Source organism: Callospermophilus lateralis, chromosome 15 (assembly GCF_048772815.1).
Source record: "Callospermophilus lateralis isolate mCalLat2 chromosome 15, mCalLat2.hap1, whole genome shotgun sequence".
NCBI classification, from domain to species: domain Eukaryota; kingdom Metazoa; phylum Chordata; class Mammalia; order Rodentia; family Sciuridae; genus Callospermophilus; species Callospermophilus lateralis.
Window position 1 is genome coordinate 86,773,946 of NC_135319.1, and position 14,060 is coordinate 86,788,005.

At 54.9% G+C, this 14,060-nt stretch overlaps 1 protein-coding gene across 3 annotated transcripts in view; it reads right to left on the minus strand.

The window, feature by feature from the left end:
- Positions 1–536: 536 nt before the first annotated feature.
- Positions 537–14,060, minus strand: part of Chst15 (carbohydrate sulfotransferase 15) — a 71,404-nt gene continuing 57,880 nt past the window's right edge. For all 3 annotated transcript variants that reach the window (XM_077105432.1, XM_077105431.1, XM_077105433.1), the window contains exons 6-8: positions 9,480–9,636; positions 4,712–4,859; positions 537–3,019 (exon numbers count right to left, since the gene is read on the minus strand). In XM_077105432.1, the coding sequence (XP_076961547.1) occupies positions 2,829–3,019; positions 4,712–4,859; positions 9,480–9,636 (496 nt within the window). In that variant the 3' untranslated portion in view covers positions 537–2,828. The remainder of the gene's footprint in view (positions 3,020–4,711; positions 4,860–9,479; positions 9,637–14,060) is intronic.

Sequence of the window (14,060 nt, forward strand, 5' to 3'; positions counted from 1 at the left end):
GAACTTCCGCCCCAGAATGCTGTTCAAGCCACCCAGCTGGTGGTACCTGTCACGCCAGCCCCAGTACACCCTGCCCTCCCTCAGGCCTGCCCACATCTCAGCAGAACACCAAGTGTCTGGTGATAATGGCGTGCACCCAGAGACACCAGGGCTCTCAAATGCACAGCCCTCAGGGGCCAGGAGGGCTAAGGAGTGAGGCCTGTTGTCACCTAACACAGATTCCAAAGTAGGAAGACAATGGAGGCCCACCCTGGACAGGGCCCACCTCTACCCTGACTTACCGACAGCTGGACCCTGGCAGAAGGCCCTGGAAACACCCGAGTCCTGGTCTCTGCCCCTGAGCTTTCTTCTGATCCTGGGTGTGGCCATGGCCACCTCTCACTAGCCGCCCTCCATAAGCCCCTTCCCACAGTGAGCAGCACCTCCGGCCAGTGAGATGCCAACCTTGTCCACCACTTGCTCACCCACACAGGACACGGTGGAAAGAACAGACGGCGTGCTGGAGACGGGGAGGACACACACCCTGTAGGCACCAGTCACAAGGGTCCATCTTTAATTATGTTAAATATTAATAGAAGCACAACACCACCGTGATTCACGCGACACCTCACACAACTAGGGGCTGCGGTGGGCACACCCGTGTGCAGTGTCTTCAGTACCAGGTCGTGAGGAACCTTCCATTTCGCTTTGGTCTGGGGTGATGGGCTAGAAAGCCACCGCCCAAGGATGGGATCTGTGCTGTCAACAGGAGCCAGGCCTCGACGGAGAGAGAGCAAAGGCAACAGTGTGGCCCCTGGAGAAAGGCCTGGAGGGAAAAACCGTGTCTGGATGGCACTGGGCGGCACAGAGAGGGGGCCTGCATATACAAAAGAGATCGGTAATGAACCAAATAATATTGGAAATAATACCTTCGTAATACTTCTGTAAGAAGCAGAGTTACACGACATGTTATTCACATGCATAGGAGTGCATAAGAAAAACCCCTTGTTGAAATCATGGCTGACGTTGAATAGCAAAATATGTATTGGAAATGACAAGTTAATTGGCAGAGAAATTAATCTGTAAAGGCATTGTGTCCAGAGAGGAGGCCTCGTCAGCAACAGGACTGAAGGGAACCCACTCAGCAAATGCGCCCACACACACGCGCACACACTCTATATTCCAAATAAATACACACACACACTCCGGAGTGATATCTCCCTAAAGCATCCTGTGCTCAGGCCAGACTTCCCCTCTGGCGGCTGCTGTGAAGACCTTCTGCAAGAGAAAAGTGGGGATTGTCCCTGCAAGTAGTGATCAGGACACACAGCGCCTTCAGTGGCAGAAACAGCCCCAGCCACAGCAGTGCTCAGAGCAAGCCGCACCCCAGGCAATGGGCGCGCAGGACAATGAGCTCAGCATCCCTTTTGCAGCGGCAGGAAGACGATAGCAATAGGGTCAGATAGCTGAGCAAGTGCACATCCTGGTGCCACCAAAGCCCAGTTGTTTCACGCACGAGCGCCAGTTGGGTATGTAGTGTTTGCACTTTCTGACTCAGAAGATGGGACCTCAATCCGAGAACACAGGTTCACAGGAAGCTGACCTTGACCACAGGAGTGCAAAGCTTCCTTGTCCCACCTTGGGCTGAATGCCAAGCAGGCCCAAGCATTCTTTTCCCCGTGACTTCCAAGAAGTGACAAGACCTTCAGCCCATCCATTGTAAACCAAAGCTGCCTAGAGTACTGGAAAATTCCATTAAGAACATTGCTCCTAGCAATCTCATTCCAAATTCCAGCATACTACATTAAGCCCAAGTTTAGCCTGTGCATTGTTTCTGAATCAGGATACCAGAATCTTGCAGCTCCTTAATGAGAGAGGAGCTGGAGAACTCGGATAATGAACTCGTTCCAGAGACGTTCCGCGAGGGGCAGAGCCTGCAGCCAGCAAGGACCCAGCACTTCAGCCCCTTCAGTTCTCTGAGGCCCTGCATGCCTCAGGACTTCAGTCACTGAGACTCCACAGAGGGTTCAGCTCCTTGAGGATGCAGGATTCCGGCATTCAGCAAAAATTCCCCTTCTAAATATAAATGGAATTTCTTGAGAAAACATCTAAAGAGGCAGGAGGGAGAGCTAGGGCTAGTCCAGTGCAGGAAGTGGTTTGTTAACGCATCCATTTTCTAGTTAAACGTGAAGTCTACAAGGGCAGAACGCGAGGCTGGAGATGAACAGCTGCCAAAAACAATTCTTTTCTCTTGGAAACTGTGAACAGGGTTTATTTCTGATGTCACTGGAGAGCTGACTTGGGAGTAAGAAGAAAAGAAAAAGAGATTCCATTCTCAAAAGAGGTTCCGTACTCCACCCAGATGGGGTGAGCCATCCAATCAAGAGAATTGCAAAACCGCCCGGGAGCATGAGAAGTGTATGTTCCGGCCAGTCCAAGGCGAGAGCGCTGGTGCTTCACAGGATCCCAGGACTGTCAAACCCTGGACTCAGGCTGTCCTGGAGGTGGCTGAGCAGAGTTGGGCTGTGGCCTCCCCAGGCCTCCTCTCTGCACTGCAAGCCCGTCCCTCCCCAGGGCTCCGGGTGCTCACAGAGCAGAACTCAATTCCTGCCCACCTGCAGCTTCCAGTGGCCTCCCGAGGGGCTCTGTGGGGTCAAGGGCTGAGCTACTGAACTTCACGGGAAATTCTGGAATGGTTCTAACTAACAGGTGCCTGGGGAGGAAAAGAAGATGGAGTCTCCCGGTTTTCTCCACACTGTGCGTAAAACAGTTCCCCACCGAGGGAGACGGTTCAAGTCATGGCAATGACAGGGTCACTGAGCCCCGTGCCTACAGCCAGGACTAAGGTCTCACTGTGTCTTCCACGCAAACGCTTCATCGGCGAGGATCTGCACCAGCCGAGCATTGAAAGGCCCATAGAAGTCCTGCAAGATCTTCTGTGTGACCGGCCACATGGGCCCCAGGTTCCGGTCCTCTGGACGCCGTGCATTGGACGCAGGGCTCTTGGTCATCAAGGCCTCTTGCTTCTCACTTAGGGGCCCTGGAACGAAAGGCAAAGAATCCCCTGAGGCCAGAGGCAGGGCAAGCGGCAAAGGGGACTGAGCAAAAATCCCAGCTCTGCTCTGTGCCGAGAAAGGGATTTCCTTCAAGAGGAATGTGTTTGGGGCTTCAAATTCCTTGGCTGGATCCATTTGGAGGAGATGGGGGAGGGAGGTGGAAATACCATTAAGAAACAGCAAAGGAATTCTGGGCGGTGTGTGAGGCCACCCTCGGGGAGTCCCACTGGTGCTTCAGGACAGGCACACCTCGGGGACTTGTCTCCAGTTCTGCTTAAAGGGCTGCTGTCCCCGGCAGCAGCCTGTTCTGAGCACTGCGAACCCTGCCAGGCACAGTCCAGGGGCTTAGTGTCCTGCTGGCTAGCAGGACATTTCCACGTGGGCTCCTCATGCCAAGGGGCCCCTTTTCACCTGTGTGTCTGGCTGTGAGGTGGCCATGGTGGGGGTGCAGGCCACCTGTGCCCAGAGTCCCCGCTAGCTGCACCTCCACCCACAGCAAGTACATCAGTGAGGAGACACCTGTGACGAGCTGGCAGGGCTGCCAGCTGAGGCTGCCATGTGGGCCCAGGCATGGGGACACAGGATGGGGATACAGCCACCCGTCATTGGTCAGGCCTCTGGAGCCCGGGCTCTTGGGATCTGGACAAGGTCCCAGTGCCCTAAGGTTATGCAAGATAAAAAGTGGGCCTTACTGTCCCTCCTAAGGACAAGACACAAGCTCATTAAGGTGAGGGAGTCTTCAGGTGGCCAAATTTTTAAAAATGAATAACTGGTTCTAGGCCTTAGAGAGAAAAGTGACCACACTCCAACACATTCCCAGCTCTCCCAAAAGGAGAAAGAAAATCCAACGACCCAGTGAGGCAGATTTATTCTAAGAAATATTCAATTAACAAAATTCCCAGGCAACGTCCTTAGACAGGGCTGCAGGGCCTCGGGGAAGGAGTCGGCCCGTTCTGACCCTGCCTCAGCTTTGGCCCCTATCTTTGGATGACACCTCCCCATGGACAGCATACCCCACCTGGGTGTGTCCCTGCCAGCCATCGCCATGGGAAGCAGTGTGGCCTGGGGCCCAAAGTGCCCTGGGGACTTGGGCTGGTGACCTCGAGCTCAGGGTAGGCTCACCCTCCCAGAGCTGCGGCCAGTGGCCAACAGTCACCAACTCTGGCTCCAGGGATCCCCAGCGACTCTGAGACGGTGCAAGGGCCAGTTCCCTCCTCCACACCCCATGCCTTCTGCAGGGATATTCCAGCCACCAACATTGCCCTGTTGGCCCTTCAAAGCTCCGACCACACACCCTCTTTCTTCCCACGAAGCTTCTACAATCCTTCAGCAGCTGGGGTCCCCAGTCGTCAGCACACACCTCCGTGACAATAGTAACCTCCCCCCATGTCACGCCACCCGTTACTCAATGAGTACAGCAGTGGCCTCGTCCTCTCCTTCTGCTGGAAGGCCCCCTCCTCCACCCCAGAGACTCCCTCACCATGCCAGGCACAGTGCCCAAGTGGCTGGTGCTCAATAAACAGGCACTGACCTGGCCTCTTTGGAAATCCCTGGGCTTCCCAGCTAGCCGGTCCCTGCCCGGCTTGCTGTGACTGTGCTTGACCCAGAGAGTTCCCCAAGAGCCAGCCTCCATGGGGCTCCCACTGGGCCCCATCAGTCAGAGCCATGTCACATACCCAGGTTCAGGAACTGAAAGACCCTGTGCATGGTGTACTTGACATTGGATGCGTGGTCTTCCAGGCGCAGAATGAGAAACTGATCCTTATGAAAAACAGTGAGCCAGTCCAGAAGGTACACGGCATACAGCCCGACTTGGAGCCTCACCTAGGACAGAGCAGGAGGGCATTATTTCAGGAGGCATGTTCCTGGCTCCCTAAGGCACTTTTCCAAAAGCATTACGGCCTTCATAATAAAGCAACCCGGGAGAGTTAGCCAGGCCAACAGTCGCCTTCAACAGAGGTATCTGAACACAACGTGCCCTAGCATTTCCACAAAGAGTCTGTACTATGTGGACAGAGAATTTCTACACTCTGGCTGCACTGAATCCTCACCACAGCCCCCACAGGAGCGCCATGTCTCCACGTGGCTGGTGAGCACCGGGTGTGGGGAAGAGGTCAAGGCTGCAGCAACCAAGGAAGCATGTGCTCTCTGCATGACATCCCAGCCCTCTCCCTGCTCCCTGAGCAACCTCAATGACCAGCATACAAAAGGCTGTGGAAGTCCACGGCAGATGCTCTCAGACAACCCAGGCACCATAGGGTCAAGAGCTGAGCACATGTGGACGTGACTGGTGCAGAAAGAAGCCCACAGGCCCCAGGCCCTTCTCCAGTCCACCTACTCACTTCCTGGTCCTCATCCTTCTGTTCCTTTCCCTTGTGCCCAACTGCAGCTGTGCAGTCAAGAGTTAACCCAGAGAAAGGTCTGGCCTCTGCCCTTGGCTGCCAGGAGGTGATCTCAGGCCCTGGAATGCGCTGCCCACCAGGAGTATCTTGGTTTGCCGGAGTTTTGCCATGGACAGGCTAACAAAGTGACCAACGATGGGACGCTGGGCTACAGGTAGGTGTCACTCTTGACCTCTGGTGGGACTGGAGACCAACAGTCACAAGGCAGTGAGTAAGAGAGTCCCAGTAAGAACTCGGGGCACCAAGGCTTGGTGTGACAATAGTCCACAAGTGCCATCACGCATCCATCATGGCTGGGGGGCAGGAGCACTGCCCCCGGCTCCCAGAAGAGAGAAGAGGACAGGGCTCTGCACTGGAGCCCCTGGCCCTGCCCATGCCCTTCTTCCCTTGGTTGACTTCAATCTGCACCTTTTCCCTGAAATAAATCGTGACCACAGAGATGGCCACCTTCAGTGTGCCCTGTGAGCTTTTCTAGAACATTAGTGAACTTGGTGGTTTGGGGATCTTCTCCAGAACTTGCAGTGGCATCAAAGCGAGGGCAGTGAGGGCAGCCTCCTCCCCACCTCCCTGTCTACACCCCTCTCCCTTTGTCCATGCCCGTTGCTGCCCTCCTGATACACACACAGCTCCTGACCGGGCCTACACACCCACCCCTTGCCTGGCCACCAGCATGTGCTGGACGAGCAGTGAGCTGGCCACCACCAGCCCCGACCAGACCCCCAGAGCCCTCCACACAGAGGTTCTTGTCCAGTTTGACCTTCTGGCTCACCCTTCCACCTGGAGCACCTCCCAGCACTGGCTCCTCCTAGAGCTTAAGGCTCACTTAGGCTTCTTGCCCTTGACCCTGAACTGCTTGAGTGTGGGGTCAGTGGCTTAGGAGGCCATCAAGCCTTCCTCTGCAAGACCTGTGTCCGTGCCCAATATGGTCCTTGCAGAGCTGCTGAGCTCAGTTAACAATCAGATGAAGAAACATTTGAAAAATATGTGCAGATGCTATCCAGTTTCATATCTTGCTATTCTTTTTCCATTTCATTATTTTTCTAACGATGCAGGAAGATGGGGAGGAAGGAAAGCAATTAGAGGGAACAGAGTGTTGTCTCCAAAATTCATTAGCTGCCTCCGGCCCACAATTCCTCGCTCCCTATACACCAGCTCATAAAAAAGACCTCAAGCTGGGCCGGAGCTGCGAGGAACGAGCCTGCGCCAGCCTCAGAAACGAGACCGTGTGGCCTCCAAGGCGAAGGAGCAGGCCTCTCGGAGCTTTTCAAGCCTCTCTCCCTGGTATCTCGCAGGCCTCCCCCTGGGGGGAGAACAGACTAATGAGGTTTATCGCTTCCAGAGAGCCTGGCTTTGCAACTAGAGAACCTTCTGGAAGGAAAGTGGTCAAGTGTTTGTGCAGGATGCTGCCCCTTTAAGAATAGCCGTAGCCTGTCCCTGCACCTGGCCACAGTGACAGAATATTCTCTGAAGGTTTGTGCACATCTGGTCAGAGTCCCTCCAGTGTCCTCAGGGGGCCAGAGTCCTGGGGCCGAGTCCTGCAGTGGGGCCCTCCTGATGGACAGGGCTGTCCAGGCAGGGGAGCATGCAGGCTTCCTGGGCACTCAGCTGCTCCCCAAGGGACAAGCTCCCCATCTGCCCAGCCCAGCACCCCTCTTCTCCCACTCCAGCCCTGTCCACTTACGGCCAGGGAGGGTTCTAGGCACCCTGGGGACATTTCTGTTCCCATAGCATCACCACTATGACTGGGAAGCACAAGGACACCAGAGACAGCCCCACTCAGAGTTCCAGCTTTGCCCATGTAGGGTTCAAGTCTAAAGCACACAGAGAGGGCCCCGGGGCAAGGGCACAGTGCATTTAAAGTGGAAAACACCAGAGCTGAGAGAAGCCCTGAAGTTAGGGGGCTGACTGACCCCATGTCAGAAAGTCAGAGAACCAGAGGGAGAACAAGGTCAGTGGTCAGCACCCACCAGAGCCACGTCGAAGAGCAATACCTCATGCATGGGGCTTGTTCTACCACAGGGAGCCCCAGGAGCATAGCATGGCAGGAGGCTGGCCAGACCCACCCAGCTTCGGCCCAGATGCACTGAGTTCTGTGTCCCCCACTACAATTCAGATGGGATCTCGCACATCCTCCCCACGATTCTCCCAAACTCCCTGCACATTCATTCATTCATTTCTTCAGCTGGTGTATAGGTAGCAAGTTCACACCATGTGCCAGGGCCCTGCTGCAGGCATGGAGACTGGATGCTGCTTCACAGACAGCCGTGGCCTTGTGGGGCTCCAGTGTAGTGCGAGGAACACAGCTAACCTGACCAAGGACTAACATTCGAAATCGCCAATGGTACTACAGGCTATGGAGAAAAATTACCAGGTGGAGAAAGAACAGGAAGTCAGGTTGGCGAAACACCTGAAGGGCAAGAAGCCTCAGCAGGTAGGGGAAGTGCACCCCAGGGAGGAGCAGCCACCAGGGGTCCAGGGTCCAGGTGTAGGACACACCCGCGGGCAGGCCTGCTCCATGGATCAAGTCCCCTTGCAAAATTTCTGACTCAGGAGGTCTGAGGGGCGGAGTCTGCACATCTGGCAAGTTTACAGGGACCACACCTGTGAGCCCTGCTCCAAGGCAGAAGCCCTAGCCAATCTGCGGATCTAGAAGAAGAGAGTAGGCTGTGGCGGTGACAGAGAAGGAGGTGCCACAGGGAGGCGGTGAAGTCACTAAGAGGTAACAGGGTCCCCACAGGTCCTAAAGATCTACCCCTGTCCTGTGGAGATGTGCTGGGATTTGCAGCAGGAGGGGACTTCTCTTCCTATCCCAGAAGTGAGGCTTCCCCAAGATGAGCCAGACCCCCCTCCCAAGTTCTGGGCTCCTCCTCCTGTGTGCGGACTCTCCGGGGACAGAGAAGAAGGGAAGACGAACCCAGGACTTGCTACAGCCACATCCATCCTGTCCACTGTTCTGCACCTGCGAATGTCCCTTTGACCACTGGTGCCTGCTTAATTGTCACTCCAGCAAGACATAAAATGGAAGTTAAAAGCACAAGGCAGGGGGGACCACCCTGAATTCCTAAGGCCACCAGACCTGGGGCTGAGTACTAACGTGAGGCTAGCTCTGGGCAGGAGGGAAACCATCTGTGAGCCTCAGTACGCCTATCTGTAAAATGGAGAGGAAGTGGACCCACACACCACCTGGCTCCCAAGCCCACCTCTGCCCTCTGGGTCTGGGGTCATCTGAACCAAGTCACATCTTCTCGCCATATTACAGAGCCCCTGTGAAGGCAGCTGAGGTTCAGGCTGGCTATCTCTGTGCCCCACCTTTGGATAAGGCAGCCTGGGTGACAAGGCAGAGGGCATGAAGCCTCTCCGGTGAGTGCCACCGCCCTCCGCAGCAGTCTGTGCCCCACATGGCCGTGTCAGGCAGAGGCTGGCCCAGCCACACTCTGGGCAGACAGTGGACTGACCTCACCGGGGAAAGCCACCTGCTGAAAACTCCCTCCTGGGACCCAGCAAGGAGAGCCGTCCCCCAGCTGGAAGGTGCCCAGTTTACCACCAACAACTGTTAGTGCAGGAGGAAGTCTGGGACCTCCAGGATGGCGTAGGGAACAGACCAAGGACCAAGAGGAGACCCTGCAAAGGCGGTCAAAGTCACCGGCGGGGAATCCTGAAACCAGAGGGACAACATGTGCTGCAGAGAGGCCCTTCAAAACTCTGGGGCTGGCGCCTCCTCTCTGCTGAGTAATTGCTGCCTGTGCTTTCAGGGCCTCCCTAAATGGCAATCCTGTTCTCTCACACAGGGAGGGGACTGTAGGTGACGGGGGTGATGGGCAAGGAGGAAGCAGGGAGCCTGCTGCGAGAGCCCTCATTGTTCATCCAGCTTCTGCATCCAGGATATTGGCTCCGCAGCAGCCTCTGCTCAGAGATGGCCGAGTGCATTTGCACATTAAGATGCTTCTCTCTGGGTTTCTGTCCTAAAATCCCCTCCACAGTGTGCCCCGCATAACCACAGCCAAGTGGCCGCTCTGCACGGGGTGGGCCCGGGCGTACGCACAGGCATGGCGTTGTTGAGGGTGTTGTTATAGACGCAGGCGCGCAGCGAGTAATCCAGCATGCAATTTTCGAACAGCTGCAGAGCTTCTGTCACTTTCTCATGGAAGTCGTCCGCAGATTTATTCGAACTTGCAAAGTAGAGATAGTCAGAGTACAACCTGTGAATGCAATAAATGGATGATGTCACCATCCGCCCATGTGAAATCACGCCGTGCGGGTGACAAAGAAAATCAATGTGCAATTACATTATCTGGTTTTGTTCATTAAGAAACAACCATTTCTCTGCCTTCCCTTGCAGAGGAGCCCCTCCCTGGTTCCCTTCTCGCCCCACCCCTCATGTGCCACCCCTCCTCCCCAACCAGACAGGTCTGCGCTGGCCCCAAACCACCACCAGCAGGATTTGCAAGGCAGGCTTCCTGCCACCCCAAGCCCCCTCAGGCCAAGGCTCTGATTTTACAACACCCCATTACAGAAATGATCAGTAGCAGAGAGACACCATGAAAATGGTTACGCTCCTTCTCATCCTCTCTCCTCTTGGAGGAACACAGGGTGCTTGCAGTATCACAGGCCCCTCTGAAACTCCTGGCTCTTCTCAAAGGCATTCCAAACAGTTTTTAAAAAGTATTAAATGTGTGCTCCTAGGTTCACAGGAACCTGTTTTTAACCCAACTTCCAGGCGCTTGCACACAGCAGGGGAACACCTGCAGGCTGGGTATCCACCCAGGCTCTGCTCTTTTCCGGGACTCCACCCGCACCCCCACCCACACTGGCCACCGGAGCTAGCGGTCTTCCTTGACCAGATTCAACTTCTGGCCACCATCTCTGTCTGGTCACCCTATCTTAGTAAAACTCCTCTGTGAAGGAAAAGACAGGGGAGGCTAAGTTTTGGGCTAAGCTTCTGCCCTAGGCTCAACAAAGACCAAAACAGAATGCAGTCCTCCAGCCAGCTGCCTGGTGATCAAACTGGGCTAGAAAAGGCTGGTTTTCCAAAACAGAGTGGACTCCCAGCGACCAATCAAAAGCAAAAGGGGTTCAGTCAACCTGAGCCTGAGCAGAGTCCCCTCTGCTTTAACCATAGTACAGAAAGTGACCTTGGAGTAACCGACCCACTTCCCACTTCTGCTGGACACTCTTCTGCCTGTCGTACCCACCCCTGGGTTCAGCTTCTCGGGAGCCTGGCTATTACCAGAACAAATGCTGCTCCATCCATGAATTCCACTCACAGAGCTGATTGGATCCTTAAACCCAAGCTGCTGAGATTTGTTTTTCGGGCACTGCTGAGCTGTTTTAGCCAGAATCTCCCAACCCCCAAACTGAATCACCCTCTTCGTATGATCAGGGTCCTCGCTGCCCAGATGTCTGACCTCCTGGCCTGTCTTCAGCAAGATTCCAACCATCTACTTGGGGCAGAACCCCGTTCCCTTAAGTTTCCCTAGTGACTTTCCACCCTCCACTCTCTGGCTGTAAAATTACCTTTTCTGCCTGCATTCCAGGTTGAACCCCATTTCTCCCTTCCCCTACAGACTTCCAGCCTGGCAGAAGCCCTGGTAGAGCCTCTCTCTCTCTCCCTTGCTGCAGACAGCCGAGGAGCTGCCTCCAAAAGAACTGCAGGTTGTGAGCTTCCTGGTCTTTTGCTGTCTCTGCTGCAGAGAGGGCCAGGACGCCCCTCTCCGGCCTTCACGATTCCTTCTCTCTTCTGGCACACGTCTTCCAGTGCCCGGCAGCTCTTCCTAATGCCTTTGGCCCCCACTGTGGCTCCTACCTGGGACAAGTGGCTGACTGGCCTCAGAGTGGCACCAGGGCTGCGCACAGGGCTTCCCTCTCCTCAGCTCCCTGCTTTCTATGCCCCAGCCCCTGTCCTGGCTCTCCTCTTCCCAGGGCAGGCCACCCGCCAGTCTCGCTATGCACATGTATCTGGGGGTGAACTGCTGCACTGCCAGCCCCCTCTCCCCCACTCCCACCTGGACTCACACACCCCTGCAGAAGCAGAAGCCTCGCTGGCTGGCCACAGGGCTCCTTCTCACTGCCCTTACTTCTCCCCCACTGCCATGTCCTTCTTGGGGGCAGGAGCAGGTCTTTTTCACCTCTGAATCCCCTGAGAGCTCCTCCCGCTCCAGTGTCCACAGAGGAGGCCCCTTTGAGGCCTGGAGATGCTTGGCAGATGCCCACAGGTTGCCTAGAATCCAAGCACACCCTAGCGGCTTCTTGTTGAATCCCAGTCTGGTCAGTTCCGAACCCCAATAGGATCTGTCTCAAAATGAGTCATTAAACATACTCAGGAACTGGTGAAAAGACTGGCCCACCAGATCCCAGAGGCACTGTCCCATGATCAGTCCACTGCCACATCAGCTGTGCTACTGTCCTTCAAAATCATGACACGCAACACCCCTGAAATCCTGCCCAGGACCCTGCAGGTGGGGCCCAGGTAGAGCCTACAGGCTGACCGACAGAAGCCAAAATCAGATTTGCAAAGACCCCGATCAGTCCTCGGTCTGGGCACAGCCCAAGCCACGATGTCAGTGAAAGTTCACAGACGCCTCTCAAACCCTTAATGAAACGCCACGTACCAGCCTGAGCCTGGAGCTCTCACCAAGGATGCCACAGAGCTGCCCGAATGGTTTGGTGGAACTAGATTTCCATCACTTAAATCCCATCACAAAAATGCAATCACTGGCTCAAGGTTTCCATACTGAGAGGTTTTCCCCTTGTAGTAATAACATTTCTTGTGGACATTTGGCTCATAAATAAAACAAGAGTATGTAAACTGGCCTCAATTTTAGACACAAAATAAATTCATGAAAAAGCTTCTGATTGCATCCAATTCCCCGGAGGCATCCCAGGCAAGTGCACCCCCAGGTGGGACTGTAGGTTTTCATCTGCCTGGGGTGTGCTGAGGTGAACTCATAACCCTGACCAGGCAGGGCACTACCTCCTTGGCAGGGTGAGAAGCCCTCAGTCCCCTCCAGGTCTACCCACAGCTGGGCTGGGCTTCGAGAGTCCCTGGGCATCACTGCTAGGGCCCACGCCGGGGTCCTCTGCGTCCAGCCCCATCGGCAGACCCCGAGCAGACGCGAGTCCCCATAACAGATGGCCACTCCCTCTGGACCCAGATTCTGTAGCAGGTTCAATATAACTACAGACTCGTCCATGTCCTAATCCGGGTACCTGGGTTTGTGAGCTTATTTGGAAACAGGGTCCTTGCTTGTGTAATTAAGTTGAGGATCTTGAAATGAGATCATATGGGTTCAGGGTGAAACAGAGAGGGAACACCATGGGGGACCTAGGCAGACAGCACGCTGCAGCCAGGAGCCAGGACATGGAGACCACTGGAAGTCACCGGCAGCAAGGGGCCTGGAGGAGACGCTCCCCAGAGCCACCCCAGGGAACCAACCCTGCATGCATCTTAATTTCAGACCTCCAGTCTCCTGAACTGGGAGGGGACATATTTCTATTATTTTAAGCCATCGAGGTTGAGGTGATTTATTAAACAGCCCTAGGGAATGAATAGATTCCAAACCCAATCTCAAGGGAAACAAAGGATTGTTGATTGGACAGCACTCTCCCACCCAAGACTTGGGAATAGCAGCCTCAGGTGTGCAGAGGACTCTGGCCAAGTGGCCAGACTTCCCACCAGGAACTCAAAAGGAGGCAAGCATAGCAAAGGGCCCTTCCTTCAGGGAGCATTCTAGGTCCTCCTGGAGAATTAGGCTAAAGAGCCAGGCGCAGTGGTGCGCACCTGTAATCCCAGAGGCTGGGGAGGCTGAGGCAGGAGGAGGGTGAGTTCAAAGCCAGCCTCAACAGAAGTGAGGCGCTAAGCAACTCAGTGAGACCCTGTTTCTAAACAAAATACTAAATAGGTCTGGGATGTGGCTCAGTGGTCGAGTGCCCCCGAGTTCAGTCCCCAGTACATACCCTTCCCCACCAAAAAAAAAAAAAGAAAAAGAAAATGTTGGGAAGGATGGCAAAAATCTGGAGCAGGCACAGGCACAAACAATTAATACAAAGAGACAGATCCACACGTCCACAGTTTAGTCTTTAAAATCAACCGCACAAAGATAAACTAGGGGAAAGAGACCAATGTGGAAAATACTTTGGGGTACAGCCAACTCAAGCTCCTGATGAACCACCACGGCATGGCAGGAGCACCCGTGCACCCTTGGGATGCATTAATAGAGACACAGGTGAGGAGAACATGGGAGGGTGGAGCAAAGTGACAGGCACGAAGGGAGCCAAAAGTATAGGCAAGACCCTGTGGAGCTGGGGGCCAGATGGTGAAGGACAAAGAGTGGATTCCCCTGGGGAAGCAGAGACTCAGCAGGAAGGAGACCCCCTCTGTCCTCCTGAAGGACTGACCAGTGGGTAGAAGATTCAGGAACAAAGACCCGTTTCATAAAAGGGAAAATTTCTCCAGGCAGGGCAGTGGCCCTTGACGGTAGCAGCAGCAGCTGAGGTTGGAGGGGTGAGAGCTCTGGGGCAGGGTGGGGCCCAGTGGAGCTGACGTCCAGCCCAGAGTTTGGGGACTGCCCAGCCCCCTCCTGCCAAGCCACCCCTTTTCCTTCCCCAAGCCACCGGAACAGATGGT